Raw genomic sequence first — 17,451 nt, 5'->3', positions numbered from 1 at the left:
CCCTCCATAGATTGACAATCAGCTGGACCACGGCTGTTTTATTATATATCCATTCGTTGAACATTTAAATTTGGTAAGTGTTTCGATACACCATTTCTTCAAGATGAAAATTTTTTTTAGTGAGTGGGAGTACTTAATATTGAATATTTTTGATTGTTAGGATCTGTTACTTTGAAAACATCCGTAATGTACATTGTTGTTATGTGTTGCAGAGTAATATCTGTTATATTAAAGCAGCCCTCCCACATGTGCTGGAGCTTCTGAGAACACATTTCCGTTACATGAGGAACTCGGACAACAGAAGATATGTCAACACGCTGGAAAAAAACATCCACCATCTTTACTCGCAGGGATGTATATCAGAAATAAATGAAGAGATCGAGGTAAGCGCTGCACGCCGGAGAATCACATTGATAGCTTTCATCCGTTCATTGTCCTCCATTCATTGTCTGGGTTATGAAAGCAGTAGGGTTGTACCGCAATACTAATGAATCATATTCGGTACAATACCGCCTCTGTGGGGGGCATGGTCGGGGGTGGGCTCGGGGTGTGGTTGGGGCGTGGTTGGGGGCGTGGTTAAGAGGGGAATATATTTAAGCTAGAATTCACCAACTCAAGTATTTCATATATATATGTATATGTATGAAATACTTGACTTTCAGTGAATTCTAGCTATATATATATATATATATATATATATATATATATATATATATATATATATATATATATATATATATATATATATATATATATATATATATATATATATATATGTATTTTGTTAAACATATAAATAAAAGAAATACTTGAATTTCAGTGTTCTGGAGGCTATCCAGTAGATGGCAGTATTGTCCTGTTTAAGAGTGTCACAACATTGCTGTTTACGGCAGACGAACTGCTTTACGGTAGACTAAACGTGACTGCTGTTGTTGTGTGTTGTTACCGCGCTGGGAGGACGTTAATGAAACTGCCTAACAATAAACCCACATAAGAAACCAAGAACTCGCCCTCGATCATTCTACAGTTATGACGTCATTAGGCAGGCAAGCTGTTTACATTGTGGGAAAGCGGACGTGAGAACAGGCTGTCGCCACTCAGGTCCGCATTGAGCTGGAGGGGGCGTGGCCTCCAGCTCCGGCTGAATACCGGGAGTTTGTCGGGAGGTAATTTCTGCCGGGAGGTTATCGGTAGAGGCGCTGAATACCGGGAGTCTCCCGCTAAAAACGGGAGGGTTGGCAAGTATGCTTACAAGCAGACACAGGGTGTAGACAGAAAAAGGAGAACGGACGCATTTTGGCTTAAAAACTGACGATAAAGGTGAAGTTTTAACACTGAAACGCCCTCAGGAAGAGGTGCTTTAGCTAGTTAGCTCCTTTTAAATCACTAATCCTCGCCTCCATGGCGACAAATAACGTGGGTTTCTTACAAGTATCATCCCTGCAGGACGAGGAATAGCTAAACATGCTTCACTACACTCCGTAGCTCACCGGCGTCACAATGTAAACAAACGCCATGGGTGGATCTACACCTGACAACCACTGTAATGATACCAAGTACAGTGGCGTATCTAGTCGATTCTACTATGATTACAGCGATGTTTTTTTGCATCACAACTTCTTTATTTTTTTTTTAAATGTCCATCCATCCATCCATCTTCTTCCGCTTATCCGAGGGAAACCCAGACTTCCCTCTCCCCAGCAACTTCGTCCAGCTCCTCCCGGGGGGATCCCAAGGCGTTCCCAGGCCAGCCGGGAGACATGGTCTTCCCAACGTGTCCTGGGTCTTCGCCGTGGCCTTCTACCGGTCGGACGTGCCCTAAACATCTCCCTAGGGAGGCGTTCGGGTGGCATCCTGACCAGATGCCCGAACCACCTCATCTGGCTCCTCTCGATGTGGAGGAGCAGCGGCTTTACTTTGAGCTCCCCCCGGATGGCAGAGCTTCTCACCCTATCTCTAAGGGAGAGACCCGCCACCCGGCGGAGGAAACTCATTTCAGCCGCTTGTACCCGTGATCTTGTCCTTTCGGTCATAACCCAAAGCTCATGACCATAGGTGAGGATGGGAACGTAGATCGACCGGTAAATTGAGAGCTTTGCCTTCCGGCTCAGCTCCTTCTTCACCACAACGGATCGATACAGCGTCCGCATTACTGAAGACGCCGCACCGATCCGCCTGTCGATCTCACGATCCACTCTTCCCTCACTCGTGAACAAGACTCCGAGGTACTTGAACTCCTCCACTTGGGGATTTTTAAAATGTATATTATGTTTATAAACTCAGGAAATACGTCCCTGGACACATGAGGACTTTAAAAATGACCAATGTATGATCATGTAACTACTTGGTATCTGTTACGTGCGGGGGGTCGCAGCTTACTGCGAGGTTTGTTCCCCCGGGATGCAAACGGACCACTCCGGACAGGTCGTGCAGGTAGGAACATGATTTATTTGCAGAACTCAAACAAGCACCAAAAACTGAAAACAAGCCAGAGGAAAACTGTGCCGATCGCACTCGGAGCAAACGCTAACACTTAGCATAGGCAAAAAGGAATAAGGAACAAGGAATACTCACATAACTGTAGCATAAGCAAATTTCTGTGGCATAAGCAAACAAAGAAGCCAGGCCGACTGACCGGCAAAGGCAGGCTTAAATAATGCCTCTGATTAGTGCTCGGGGAACAGGTGAGCGTCCCGAACACCAATCAGAGGCAGGTGAAAATAATTAGTAGCCAAGGTAACTAAACAAACTCAAGGGTGCACAACAACAGGAACTAAGGGAGTCCAAAAACTAACAGAAAATAACAAAAACATGATCCAGCCTGCGGATCATGACAGTATCGGATCGATACCTAAATGTGTGGTATCATCCAAAACTAATGTAAAGTATCCAAACAACAGAAGAATAAGTGATTATTACATTTTAACAGAAGTATATATATAGAACAGGTTCAAAGAGAAAGTAAGCAGATATTATCAGTAAATGATCAAGTGGATTAATAATTAATTTTCTACCATTGTTACTGTGGATGTTAGGTGAAGATCCACCCATGGCATTTGTTTACATTCAGTAGTGCTAGCTTGCTGTTAGTGGTTAGCTATCGTATCTTCCTACAGTGTGTAGTGTGTATAAATCAGTGACACACACACACACGGCTGTCCACTTCAGTGGTGTAGACTTTACTGAACCAACTGTGCATGCCCCGAACATACATACACAACTACGGATGCCCATAAGGGACATCCACTACATCTCCCCTTCTCCAATGTACAACAAGGAATGAACAATCATTGCAATGTATTTATAAATAAGCATCACCATTTATAATGAATCAGCCTAACACCCTATAAAGGCATTATTGTTGTATCTCAGAGAAGGGAAGGAGGCGACAACCAGGACAGGACTGCGGTTTACAAGGTTTATTGGAAAAAAAACCTTAGATGAATACGTGGCGTGTGTATGCTACTCAAAGTGAGTGAGTGTTGACTATGTGTAAAATTATAATGTAAATGTTACCAAGGGTTGTTGTCTGTAAATGTTGGTTGTATCTTTCGTCGTATCCAAGGGGGCAAAGGCGAAGAGGCAGTTCATGGACAGGCAAGTGGTCGTGGACAAGAGCAGGGCAGCGTGGTCTGGGTCCGAGCAGGGAGGTCGGGGATCGAGGTGGGCAGTTAGGAATCCAGATGGGTGTCGAGTGACAAGGCACGATTACGGAGGTCAGGAGAGTCACTGTGGAAATACAAAAGGGCATGAACCAGGGGGAAACACGGAGAAATAGAGCAAAACAAGGACGAGGAAATGACTGGGAAAAGGAATGCCAGACGTGATGCTTACTGGAAGGTTAGCGACGTTCTGGCAAAGGTTCCTTGGGTCCGCTGGTCTTTATGCCGCTCCCCCTCGTCAAGTCCAGGTGTGCTGATCAGTGATTGCTTGCAGACTTGTTGCTGTGTGGGCGTGTTGTGCTCAGTGTGAGCAGAGGTGTGTTTGAGCGTCCTGCCAGCAGAGGGGTTAGCAGAGGTGCCTGCAGCTCCAGCTGCAGTGGAAACCTGGGATCGACTCCGCGTCATGACAATTATGTATGAGAATTGCATAACAAATTCCTTACCATCCTCTTTTCTCCCTGAGAAAGACAAAAACAACACCAACAACAACACAAAACAACAACAGTGTTGCCATGGTAAGGAATTTGTTATGCAATTCTCATACATAATGCCTTTATAGGGTGTTAGGCTGATTCATTATAAATGGTGATGCTTATTTATAAATACCATTCCTTGTTGTACATTGGAGAAGGGGAGATGTAGTGGATGTCCCTTATGGGCATCCGTAGTTGTGTATGTATGTTCGGGGCATGCGCAGTTGGTTCAGTAAAGTCTACACCACTGAAGTGGACAGCCGTGTGTGTGTGTCACTGCATTTCCTGTCTTCTAAATGGACGTGAGATAGCATCAACCTCTCTCCTCTCCTCTACCTGTGGAGACTCACCCCGCATCACAGCCTGTTGCTGTTTAACCACCTCTGACTGTTTAACCTGGCTTATAGCTTTTTGTAAAGATAAATCAGCATCAATTTGTAACTTTTCTGACAGAGCGATATCCCTTATCCCTACTACTATGCGGTCACGTATTAACTCCTCCCGAAGCACTCCAAAGTTACAGTGTTCATGTCTGTTTTTGATCCGATGTCAATGGAGAAGCATCCAAAATGTCCTCCGCATCCTCTCCCATGAAGTACATCAGCGTGTTGACCTGGAAAGCGTCCCCTTTCTTGTCCAGTCCTGACGTCACTCGATACCTCTCGAATCTTTTGCTCCATCTCGGCCATTTCTTCCCGTCTCCGCAGTCGAACTTTTCTGGCGGGCTAACTTGAAAGTTGTCTCCATGGGCGGGAAGCGCCGGTGCATTGCCTTCACTCATTGTGATAGCTAACTCTGGAACGAACTAATTAACTCGTACTATTAAAACAAAAACACTACCTTTCGCCGTCGGCATAAGTCTTTATATGTCCTCTCTGACACATTTAATAACTTGGCGCGGTTGTTTAGACACTTCTGACACCATGTATACATCAGTGACACACACACACGGCTGTCCACTTCAGTGGTGTAGACTTTACTGAACCAACTGCGCATGCCCCGAACATACATACACAACTACGGATGCCCATAAGGGACATCCACTACATAGTGAAGCATGTTTAGCTATTCCTCGTCCTGCAGGGATGATACTTGTAAGAAACTTACTTTATTTGTCGCCACGGAGGCGAGGATTAGTGATTTAGAAGTAGCTAAAACACTGTGGATGGACGTTAGCTGCTAGCCATGTCTTAAAGGCCTACTGAAACCCACTACTACCGACCACGCAGTCTGATAGTTTATATATCAATGATGAAATCTTAACATTATAACACATGCCAATACGGCCGGGTTAACTTATAAAGTGACATTTTAAATTTGCCGCTAAACTTCCGGTTCGAAACGCCTCTGAGGATGACGTATGCGCGTGACGTAGACCGGCGAACACGGGTATGCCTTCCACATTGAAGCCAATACGAAAAAGCTCTGTTTTCATTTCATAATTCCACAGTATTCTGGACATCTGTGTTCGTGAATCTGTTTCAATCATGTTCATTGCATTATGGAGAAGGAAGCTGAGCAAGCAAAGAAGAAAGTTGTCGGTGCGAAATGGACGTATTTTTCGAACGTAGTCAGCCACAACAGTACACAGCCGGCGCTTCTTTGTTTACATTCCCGAAAGATGCAGTCAAGATGGAAGAACTCGGATAACAGAGACTCTAACCAGGAGGACTTTTGACTTCGATACACAGACGCCTGTAGAGAACTGGGACAACACAGACTCTTACCAGGATTACTTTGATTTGGATGACAAAGACGCAGACGTGCTACTGTGAGTATGCAGCTTTGGCTTCTAAACATTTGATCGCTTGACCGTATGTGCGCAACTTTTTTTTGCGTATGTACGTAACTTTTTTAAAATATATAAGCTTTATGAACCTTGGGTTAGGTGAACGGTCTTTTGGGCTGAGTGATTGTGTGTGTTGATCAGGTGTTTGAATTGTATTGGCGTGTTCTATGGAGCTAGGAGCTAGCATAGGAGCTAGGAGCTAGCATAACACGTACCGTACCGTACGTGCGCGTCACGTACGTAACTTTTTAAAAATATATAAGCTTTATGAACCTTGGGTTAGGTGAACGGTCTTTTGGGCTGAGTGGTTGTGTGTGTTGATCAGGTGTTTGAATTGTATTGGCGTGTTCTATGGAGCTAGGAGCTAGCAGAGGAGCTAGGAGCTAGCATAACAAACACGCAGGTGTTTTTATGCAGGATTAATTTGTGGCATGTTAAATATAAGCCTGGTTGTGTTGTGGCTAATAGAGTATATATATGTCTTGTGTTTATTTACTGTTGTAGTCATTCCCAGCTGAATATCAGGTCACCCCCGGCTCTCACAGCATCTTCCCTATCTGAATAGCTTCAACTCCCCACTAGTCCTTCACTTGCACTTTACTCATCCACAAATCTTTCATCCTCGCTCAAATTAATGGGGAAATTGTCGCTTTCTCGGTCCGAATCTCTCTCACTTCATGCGGCCATCATTGTAAACAATAGGGAACTTTGCGTATATGTTCAACTGACTACGTCACGCTACTTCCGGTAGGGGCAAGCCTTTTTTTATCAGATACCAAAAGTTGCGATCTTTATCGTCGTTGTTCTATACTAAATCCTTTCAGCAAAAATATGGCAATATCGCGAAATGATCAAGTATGACACATAGAATAGATCTGCTATCCCCGTTTAAATAAAAAAAAATTCATTTCAGTAGGCCTTTAAAGCACCTCTTCCTGAGGGTGTTTCAGTGTTTAAACTTCACCTTTATCTCAAGTTTTTAGGCCAAAATGCGTCCGTTCTCCCTTTTCTGTCTACACACTGTGTCTGCTTGTAAGTACTCTGTGATTGTGCGCTGCCGAACATGCTCCTCTGCTCGCAAAACCAGCAATCCCTTGTAATGTTGGTCAGATCTTGAACGGGATTGTGCTGAAAATCTTAATTTCCCCTCGGGGGATTATTAAAGTATTTCTGATTCAGATTCAGATATCGTGACTTTTCAAACAGAGTATAGTACCGTTTTTGATTCATTAGTACCGCAATACTATACCAGTACCGGTATACCGTAGAACCCTACATCCTGTCTGTCTCTGTTGCAATAAACTAACCCACCATACACTTCTCTTCCCCACTGTATAAAGCATATATGTTGTATATAATGAGTCAAGTGTATGTTTGTTTACATATTGTTTTTTTAGGATAGTCCATCCAGACTGATAAAGATGGAAGAGAGCTCTCCAAAAGAGGCATTAAAAAAAGCCAGAGGAGTGCTCCAGATGTATATGACGCTGATGACAGTGAGCCCTCGTCCTGTGGACTGGCGTTGTCAAGAAGAATATTCTGCCTTGGATAATTCAACCCCTTCACCAGAATCGGTTGCCACCACAACAGGTAAATGTTAAAAACGTTTTTAAAAAAATCACTGTCAAGACAACATACAGTGGTTCCCTGTGCAACAGGGGAGCCAGCCGGAGTACGTTGGTAAACTCGATATAAAATATGAAAATAAGTCCAAGAGGGACAAGCGGTAGAAAATGGATGGATGGATGAATTGCCAAAGACTATAAAAATGGGACCCATTACCTCCCTGCTTGGCACTCAGCATTAAGGGTTGGAATTGGGGGTTAAATCACCAAAAATGATTCCCAGGCGCGGCCACCGCTGCTGCTCACTGCTCCCCTCACCTCCCAGGGGGTGATCAAGAGTGATGGGTCAAATGCAGAGAATAATTTTTGCCACACCTAGTGTGTGCGCGACTATCATGGGTACTTTAACTTTAACTTTAAGTATATTTCGGAGACGTTTTGCTGAACAAAAAGTTGCTTTATTACAAGCGAGTGTCCTTATTCATGACTGCAGTACCCGGAGGAGGTTAAGTCGAAAAAAATGAGGTATTCCTAACCTAGAGAGTACGAACCACGGACGCAATCTACGTTATGGGTCAAATGCAGAGAATAATTTATTTTTTTCCACAGAAAACACATATCATACCCTCCCTAAATCGGGAACAAATTCATAAAATGTCATAATAAAAGGGGACCTGTGATAACTTGTGTTTTTTCAGACTTTTAAATGTTGTTACAATATTAAATACATTGTTTTAATGCGCACAACACCCACGTGCAGACAAATGAATGTTGGTAAAAACAGGTTTTGTAGGCAGCTCTGCCAACTCTAGAAGTGTACCTAATGTTGTCATTAGAAATATCGGACTGCCGATATTATCGGCCGATAAATACTTTAAAATGTAATATCGGAAATTATCGGTATCGGTTTCAAAAACTAAAATGTATGACTTTTTAAAACGCCGCTGTACGGAGTGGTACACGGACGTAGGGAGAAGTACAGAGCAGTTGCGTCTCCCAGTCATACCTGCCAACCCTCCCGATTTTCCCGGGAGACTCCCGAATTTCAGTGCCCCTCCCGAAAATCTCCCGGGGCAACCATTCTCCCGAATTTCTCCCGATTTCCACCCAGACAAAAATATTGCATTTGCGTGCCGGCCCAATCACATAATATTTACGACTTTTCACATACACAAGTGAATGCAAGGCATACTTGGTCAACAGCCATACAGGTCACACTGAGGGTGGCCGTATAAACAACTTTAACACTGTTACAAATATGCGCCACACTGTGAACCCACACCAAACAAGAATGACAAACACATTTCGGGAGAACATCCGCACCGTAACACAACAGAGCAAATACCCAGAACCCCTTGCAGCACTAACTCATCCGGGACGCTACAATATACACCCCCGCTACCCCTACCCCCCCCAGCTCAACCCCGCCCACGTCAACCTCCTCATGCTCTCTCAGGGAGAGCATGTCCCAAATTCCAAGCTGCTGTTTTGAGGCATGTTAAAAAAAATAATGCACTTTGTGACTTCAATAATAAATATGGCAGTGCCATGTTGGCATTTTTTTTTCCATAACTTGAGTTGATTTATTTTGGAAAACCTTGTTACATTGTTTAATGCATCCAGCGGGGCATCACAACAAAATTAGGCATAATAATGTGTTAATTCCACGACTGTATATATCGGTATCGGTTGATATCGGAATCAGTAATTAAGAGTTGGACAATATTAGAATATCGGATATCGGCAAAAAAGCCATTATCGGACATCTCTAATTGTGATCGTTGACTCTATAAACTGTTTAAGAAGTTTTAATTTAGACCGTGTCTGAAAAAAAGAAAATACTGGCGATGTTTGTCTTCAAGGTACCGTATTTTTCCGACTATAAGGCGCACTTAAAATCCTTTCATTTCCTCAAAAATCGACAGTGCGCCTAATAACCCGGTGCGCCTAATGTACGGAATATTTCTGGTTGTGCCTACTGACCTCGAAGCAATTTTATTTGGTGCATGGTGTAATAAGGGTGACCAGTTGATGGTAGTTACACATAAGAGATACGTGTAGACTGCAATATGACGCCAGTAAACAACCTCTCCCTTATCTCTCCTGCATGCCTCTTTTGTTTTGTCTTGTCTTAACTGTATTGTAGCCTCGTTTTGCACTGCTCTTTAACATCTAAAAAATGGAATTGATTAACCGGTCTCTCAAAAAAATTGACAAGATCTCAGGTTCGGGGAAATCTGCCTGTCCTGACGGAACGATTACCGTATTTCTCGGACTATAAGGCGCACTTAAAATCTTTTAATTTTCTCAAAAATCAACAGTGCGCCTTATAACCCGGTGCGCCTAATGTACGAAATAATTCTGGTTTTGCTTACCGACCTCGAATCGATTTTATTTGGTACATGGTGTAATGATAAGTGTGACCAGTAGATGGCTGTCAAACATAAGAGATACGTGTAGACTACAATATGACGCCAGTAAACAACACCAAAAACTTTAAATGTTCCATTGAAAATAAACAAAAATCTGTCAAAATGTTTTAGTACGACTTTGCAGCTGCACCGATTGATGGATTGTCGGCCCGTTATGGCTACCGTAGTCAGAGATACAAGTATTACTATGGTGTGTGTATAAGGACCGCAAAATGGCACCCATTAGCAGACATATCATCTGGCGTTTTTTTCACAAATATTATGCAAAATCAACTTTTCTTATCTTCTGGTACCTGCTGATGTGTATTTGGGATCTGCATAAGTCCTGAAAATTTGCACGCGTCCGCCTTTGTAGTCCGTGCCGATACCGTAGTCGATAAGCTTCTTCTTTTTGTCTATCTTCTTGTTATGTGAAACATACAACAAGAAGACACAGTCGAAGGTGAGCCACGTAAATAAGACCGCCCACAAAACGGCGCATCCTGAAGCGACTGTCAGAAAGCGGCTCAAAGTTGGTCTGTAAAACATTATCTACGCAACATTTTGACCAAAGAACCACCATTACATGTTATGTAGACCAGTGGTCCCCAACCTTTTTGTAGCTGCGGACCGGTCAATGCTTTTAAATTTGTCCCACGGACCGGGGGGACAAAAAATATATATATATGTTTTGTTTTTTTGGGGGGTTATTTTGTTTGTTTTTTTCATAAAGAAATACAATCATGTGTGCTTACGGACTGAATCCCTGCAGACTGTATTGATCTATATTGATATATAATGTATATATTGTGTTTTTTATGATGATTTAATAAAAATAAAAAATAAAAATAAATATTTTTATTATTTTTTTTTTTTAAATTTCTTGTGTGACCACTGATGTAGACCACAAGGAAGTGTTTTAAATGTTGAAAAAAAATAAAATAATAATATGACTCCTTTAATGCGCCCTATAATCCGGCTTTATATATGAAAAAATATCAAAAATAGACTATTCATCGGCAGTGCACCTTATAATCCGGTGCGCCAAAAGGTCCGGAAAATACGGTATACATTTTTTACGATTCATTTGTGTCAAATAAGTGAGTGCATCATCTTAAGGAACCTTTTTGTAGCTGCGGACCGGTCAACGCTTTTAAATTTGTCCCACGGACCGGGGGGACAAAAAAATATATATATATGTTTTTTTGTTTTTTGTTTTTTTTCATAAAGAAATACAATCATGTGTGCTTACGGACTGAATCCCTGCAGACTGTATTGATCTATATTGATATATAATGTATATATTGTGGTTTTTATGATGATTTAATAAAAATAAAAAATTAAAAAATATATTTTATTTTTTTTATTTTTTTTAATTTCTTGTGCGGCCCGGTACCAATCGGTCCGCGGACCGGTGGTTGGGGACCACTGATGTAGACCACAAGGAAGTGTTTTAAATGTAGAAAAAATAATAATAATAATATGACTCCTTTAATGTGCCCTATAATCCGGCTTTATATATGAAAAAAAAATTATCAAAAATAGACTATTCATCGGCAGTGCACCTTATAATCGGTGTGCCAAAAGGTCCGGAAAATAGGGTATACATTTTTTACGATTCATTTGTGTCAAATAAGTGAGTGCATCATCTTAAGGTCTTAACCCTGGATTGTGCTTCAAAGCATGTAGCTTGTTAGCTTCTTTCTGGGGCTGAATCTAATCTAATAATTACAACAATCACTTTAATTGCATTTAAAAAAAATCTAGAGTCAGAAGAATATCAATGTCAAGGAAGTACAAGGGTTTGGAGGGAAGTAGACGTTGTTATGGGCGTCTCAATTACTCTGGATTTTTCGCCAATCGCGGTGTTGTCTTTGAACATAACCCTCCGCAAATAGCAGGGATCCACTGTAATCTGATATACGTGGTATCAGCTGGCATTCCTTTGCTTTCCTTTGTACTTTAATTGCAGGTGAGTCAGATGGAGGCCACACGCGTTGCTCATTTTATGCATTACCAGGTCAGAAAATAAGATAGCGTTTGTAAACTCCTCTCAGCCTCGACGCACAATTACTAGAGGACTAAACTTCAAGTATGAACACAGTGTGACATAGTTAAGGTCCATGGAATGACCCTCCTTGAATTTTCCCTTCAAGTCAACACTTTTACTGCAGCTAAACCTGTTTCACCAAAACAGTGCAAGGAAAATGCGATCGATAATTGGAATAGAATAGAATAAAATAGATATTTATTGTCATTGTACATTGTAATTATTGACTTTGAAGGGTCAAATTCGACTGTGACTACCTATGTCAGCAATGTGTGAATGTAGAGTAAATAATGGGTTCTCAGTCAGTTTATACAATTGTTGTATAAAATAGTATTTATTTATTTTTTAGTTTTTTAGTTTTTTTTGTTTTTTTTTTGCTATTTGTAACTTTTATTACCAATCTTACAACAGCACAATTCCAACAGGTTTGACCAAACGTGCAAACACTTCCGTCTCCGCGCTTCCACGGACACACAACACTTCCTCATTCTCCGCCAATCACCTTTCAGGCACGGACCGTGTGTTTGCAAACATTACCGAAAACCGCGCTGCAGAAACCGGATGTAAGCAAAACGCACGCCATTGTCTGGAGGGTTGTCAGCATGTCTGTGATGTGGACGTGATTTTTATATATACTGCAGATATGCGTTATCGTACATGTTGAAACGCATCAGTTGAAACAAATCTCAAAGTACATTGTACAAAAAGCAACAATTGAAAATATGACAAAACGATAAAAATGTTTAATACTAATTAACACAGGGGTCACCAACATTTTTGAAACCAAGAGCTACTTCTTGGGTACTGATTAATCCGAAGGGCTACCAGTTTGATACACACTTAAATAAATTGCCAGAAATAGCCAATTTGCTCAATTTACCTTTAACTCTATGTTATTATTAATAATTAATGATATTTACACTTAAATGAACGGTTTAAAAGAGGAGAAAACACGAAAAAAATGACTATTAAATTTTTAAACATAGTTTATCTTCAATTTCGACTCTTTAAAATTCAAAATTCAACCGAAAAAAAGAAGAGAAAAACTAGCTAATTCGAATCTTTTTGAAAAAATTAAAAAAAGAATTTATGGAACATCATTAGTAATTTTTCCTGATTAAGATTAATTTTAGAATTTTGATGACATGTTTTAAATAGGTTAAAATCCAATCTACACTTTGTTAGAATATATAACAAATTGGACCAAGCGATGAGGTGGCGACTTGTCCAGGGTGTACCCCGCCTTCCGCCCGATTGTAGCCGAGATAGGCTCCAGCGCTCCCGCGACCCCAAAGGGAATAAGCGGTAGAAAATGGATGGATGGATGGATGGACCAAGCTATATTTTTAACAAAGACAAATCATTATTTCTTCTAGATTTTCCAGAACAAACATTTTAAAAGAAATTCAAAAGACTTTGAAATAAGATTTAAATTTGATTCTACAGATTTTCTAGATTTGCCAGAATAATTGTTTTGAATTTTAATCATAATAAATTCGAAGAAATATTTCACAAATATTCTTCGTCGAAAAAACAGAAGCTAAAATGAAGAATTAAATTAAAATGTATTTATTATTCTTTACAATAAAAAAAAAAAAAAATACTTGAACATTGATTTAAATCGTCAGGAAAGAAGAGGAAGGAATTTAAAAGGTAAAAAGGTATATGTGTTTAAAAATCCTAAAATCATTTTTAAGGTTGTATTTTTTCTCTAAAATTGTCTTTCTGAAAGTTATAAGAAGCAAAGTAAAAAAATTAATGAATTTATTTAAACAAGTGAAGACCAAGTCTTTAAAATATTTTCTTGGATTTTCAAATTCTATTTGAGTTTTGTCTCTCTTAGAATTAAAAATGTCAGGCAAAGCGAGACCAGTTTGCTAGTAAATAGATAAAATTTAAAAAATAGAGGCAGCTCACTGGTAAGTGCTGCTATTTGAGCTATTTTTAGAACAGGCCAGCGGGCTACTCCTCTGGTCCTTACGGGCTACCTGGTGCCCGCGGGCACCGCGTTGGTGACCCCTGAATTAACATATTTGTTTTTAAATGTATGTATACTGATGTCATGGTGACCATGCCCCTAGCGCCACAGGTATCTTGGCAGAAAAAGGGTTTTGTTGAATAAAATGCTTCCCAAACATTTAATAAAGTCAAATACAAATAAGGCAACAACAGAAGTATCCAACACTTCTCTTTTCTAAAGTAAATGTGTACAGCAAATATAATCTACATCAACAACATGATTGGTCTGAGTGGCTGGACAGCACAGATTGGAAAAAAAAAAAATTAGATTTTATTGATTAGGAATCGTTACAAATAAGACTTTTTTTTTGACACCCCTAATAAATAGCCTCGTTGGTCTATACAATTGTTATAAGTACACCTCTGAATATCATTGTGTTCTCAACATTAAATATAGATCAACTTACAAAAAATATCTAACATTGATGCACTTTATATATTTTATGTTGGACTAAAAACCAATTTGCCTAAAAAAATAAATCTTTTTTTTCAAATAAAAATACAAAATCCATATTTCATTTATCGATAATTGACTCACTTAAACCATTTGATACGTAAAAATAAAAATGAAACTCAACAGCTCAGCAACATTAACTCAGGAGCACGATATATAAAACTGCAAAACAAAAATAAAACAATTTGTGCAGATTTTCTTTTTAACAATTGAAAGAGGAAGTCGGGATTAATGCCACGACTTCTCAACGTGCGGTCTGGAGCATGATGTACAAAGTGCCATATATCGCGCCATTTAAGAAGGCTTGTGTTTAAAATAGTATTGATTATTATTATTTCCTACTTTCTTTCTTTTTTTCTTTCTTTAGTTTATTTCGAACATGAACACACTTACAGTATAATACATCACACAGTTTCATATCATTTCACTTTACATCATGTCCGAAAAGGAGTAGGAAGAAGCAAAGCTTATTTAATCCTACCCCTTTCCCACTTCATAGCGTTTACAAATATATAGAATCATTTACTGACCTTTTTATAATCAAAGAACATCTGTGAATTAGTATATACAACAGTTTTGTAACATGTGATTAATTAATTCAGTCATTATTAACATACTGAGATGAAGAACATATTATTTTCAATAAGGTTGAAAGTATTTCTCATAATTCTTCTTCTTTGTACTTTGTAAGCACTATTCATTTGAACAACCTCTTAAACTGGATCATATCAGTACAATTTTTAACTTCATTACTTAATCCATTCCATAATTTCATTCCACATACTGATATGCTAAAGGTTCTAAGTGTTATACGTGCATACAAATGTTTTAAATTAGATAGCACTCTAAAACCACTGTACTGTTATACCTAGGCCTATGACTTGAATTGATTCTGTAACGGAACAAAATACTCTTACACAATGTTATGCTGTATATATAAGTAGGGGGTCCCCGCACATCTCTGTGTCAGTTTGGGGGTCCTTGACCTGGAAAACGTTGTAGACCCCTGGGGCCGTACTTATCAAGCTTCTTAGAGTGCCATTTTACACTTAAGTCCTGAGAATTTGCGAAATTTAGTCCTACTCTCAAACTTAAGAATAAAAGCTTTTTATCAACGTTCTTAAGTCTAAGAATCACTCCTACTCTCCACGATATTTAAGAGACCTTCAGTGGTGTCTTAAGTGGTTAGGAGTTGCCAGCAGGGGATGGCACTGAGGCGAGAGAGACGTGCGCGAACGTTCAGGGAACGGAACAATGTTGTTTTTTTTTTATGACGAGCAGCTGATCAAACGGTATCGTTTAGACAGAGCGGATATTATTTTTGTCACAGATTTAATACTTTTCGATTCCTTGTTGATTTCTGCATGTGTCTGCAGTGGGCTAGTATATATAGAGCCACCCACATCCGTTTCAAATTAGTTGCCTAATTAATGAATTGGAAAGAAAATGTTATGACAGTAGCGTATGTGTGTGGCCGTGAGGTGAGTGACGTCAGTGAGTGTGTGGGCGATAGAAGAAAGGGAGCGGTAGCGTGAGTGCCGGTGGGGACTAGTTTGTTTTGTATTATTTTGTAGTTTATTGTCAAAATATACACTCCCATTGTCCACTTAAATATTTCCAAGATATTTCTTTATTCTTAGACAACGGATTCCCTTCCGTGATTGGTCATTTCTATGGACACAGAAATGACGTGACCTAAAATTCCGTTTACGGCACATAGTAATGTCGTAATTCAGCTCTGAGTGTGACACTTAAGATTCAGTCCTACACTTCGCTGAAAGTGTGAGTAAGACGCTTGATAACTAACTTTTAAGTGCAGCTTTCAGCAAAGAATTTATTTACTCTTAAGTCAACTCTTAGCAGACTTCTTAGGAGTAATTCTAAGAAGCTTGATAAGTACGGCCCCTGATCTGTAGGATTTACTATCCAAGTGTGCGTCCAATACGTGTTTTTCTTTAATGAATGGATCAGTGTTTACTAACCAATTATTTTTGTTTCATTAATGTCGTTTTCTTTAGACTCTGCGGAGTGGACTTAAGCTCTGAAGACTGTTGCCTATTACAAGTGGAACTGTGGTCGAAGCTGAGCAGAAAGAACTGAGCCTCACAGCACTGCCTGACCTGAAGAGAATGTCTTATTTTTCACTTTGAAATGTTGTGTTAAATGTTAGATATTATAAGATTAAGTAAAAATACAAACTACAAAGTTAAAGTCGGGTCCTCTGCCAGAGGGTTGGGAGCTTCAGGATCTTAGCTGTTCCCAATACTGCGCTGTTATGTCAAGTGTTGTTCCTGGTATCAACCACCACCGCGGTCTTCTGATGTTTGTTCATCACTACTTAAGTCAGACTGGCACCAGTTTGTCAGTCTGGATCCGGGTTTGTTTCTCAACCACCTATATACAGTATATGAATGTACTGTATATGCACAGTATACGACTGTACTGTAAATATACAAAATATATGTACATATGAAAATATTTAAAAATGTCGCAGCTCGGCAGCCGTTGAATAATGAAAAATGTGTCACGCTTGTAAAGTTTGAGAAGAATTACACCCCAAGTCTTATTATTGTTTGTAAGAAAGTTGTTCTCATGAAATTATGCATACTGTTGCTTCAAATTGAACTTTTTATATGGCGGCGTGTTTAACCCTGTAAGACCCCTTGTTGTAAAATTACAACGTTACCTTTAACCATCCTAAAAAACAATCTGTTGTTTTGTTTTGTTGTTTTTTTACCACATTTACATAGTCATTGGGTCCTATTGGATTGTACATTTGTTTATAAGTCACGCCTTCTGGCCATGAACTCACACAACCTCTCAAGGTTTCCTTCGAACAACATTTATTAGTTTCATTGGACTGGATTCATCAGATTCAAGTAAGTAAAATGTCTTTTATAAATTTTTTCAGTGTTATTACACTGTTTAGAGCATGTACATATGTAGTTATTGTGGAACAGATGCATCAAATTTCATTTAGAGCTTGTTATATAATTGTTGCAATTATACAACACTGGGTGAATGTGGT

At 39.7% G+C, this 17,451-nt stretch overlaps 1 protein-coding gene across 2 annotated transcripts in view; it reads left to right on the top strand.

Annotated features, from left to right (window-relative positions):
- The window catches only part of LOC133657208 (uncharacterized), a 52,282-nt gene extending 35,320 nt beyond the window's left edge, over positions 1-16,962 (top strand). For both annotated transcript variants that reach the window (XM_062058369.1, XM_062058279.1), the window contains 4 exons: positions 11-73; positions 213-383; positions 7,322-7,514; positions 16,442-16,962. In XM_062058369.1, coding sequence (XP_061914353.1) covers positions 11-73; positions 213-383; positions 7,322-7,514; positions 16,442-16,461 — 447 coding nt within the window. In that variant the 3' untranslated portion in view covers positions 16,462-16,962. The remainder of the gene's footprint in view (positions 1-10; positions 74-212; positions 384-7,321; positions 7,515-16,441) is intronic.
- Positions 16,963-17,451: the final 489 nt, after the last annotated feature.

This window comes from Entelurus aequoreus, linkage group LG01, assembly GCF_033978785.1.
Source record: "Entelurus aequoreus isolate RoL-2023_Sb linkage group LG01, RoL_Eaeq_v1.1, whole genome shotgun sequence".
In the NCBI taxonomy this organism is placed as follows: Eukaryota; Metazoa; Chordata; class Actinopteri; order Syngnathiformes; family Syngnathidae; genus Entelurus; species Entelurus aequoreus.
This window is presented reverse-complemented; position numbering and strand designations above follow the sequence as displayed.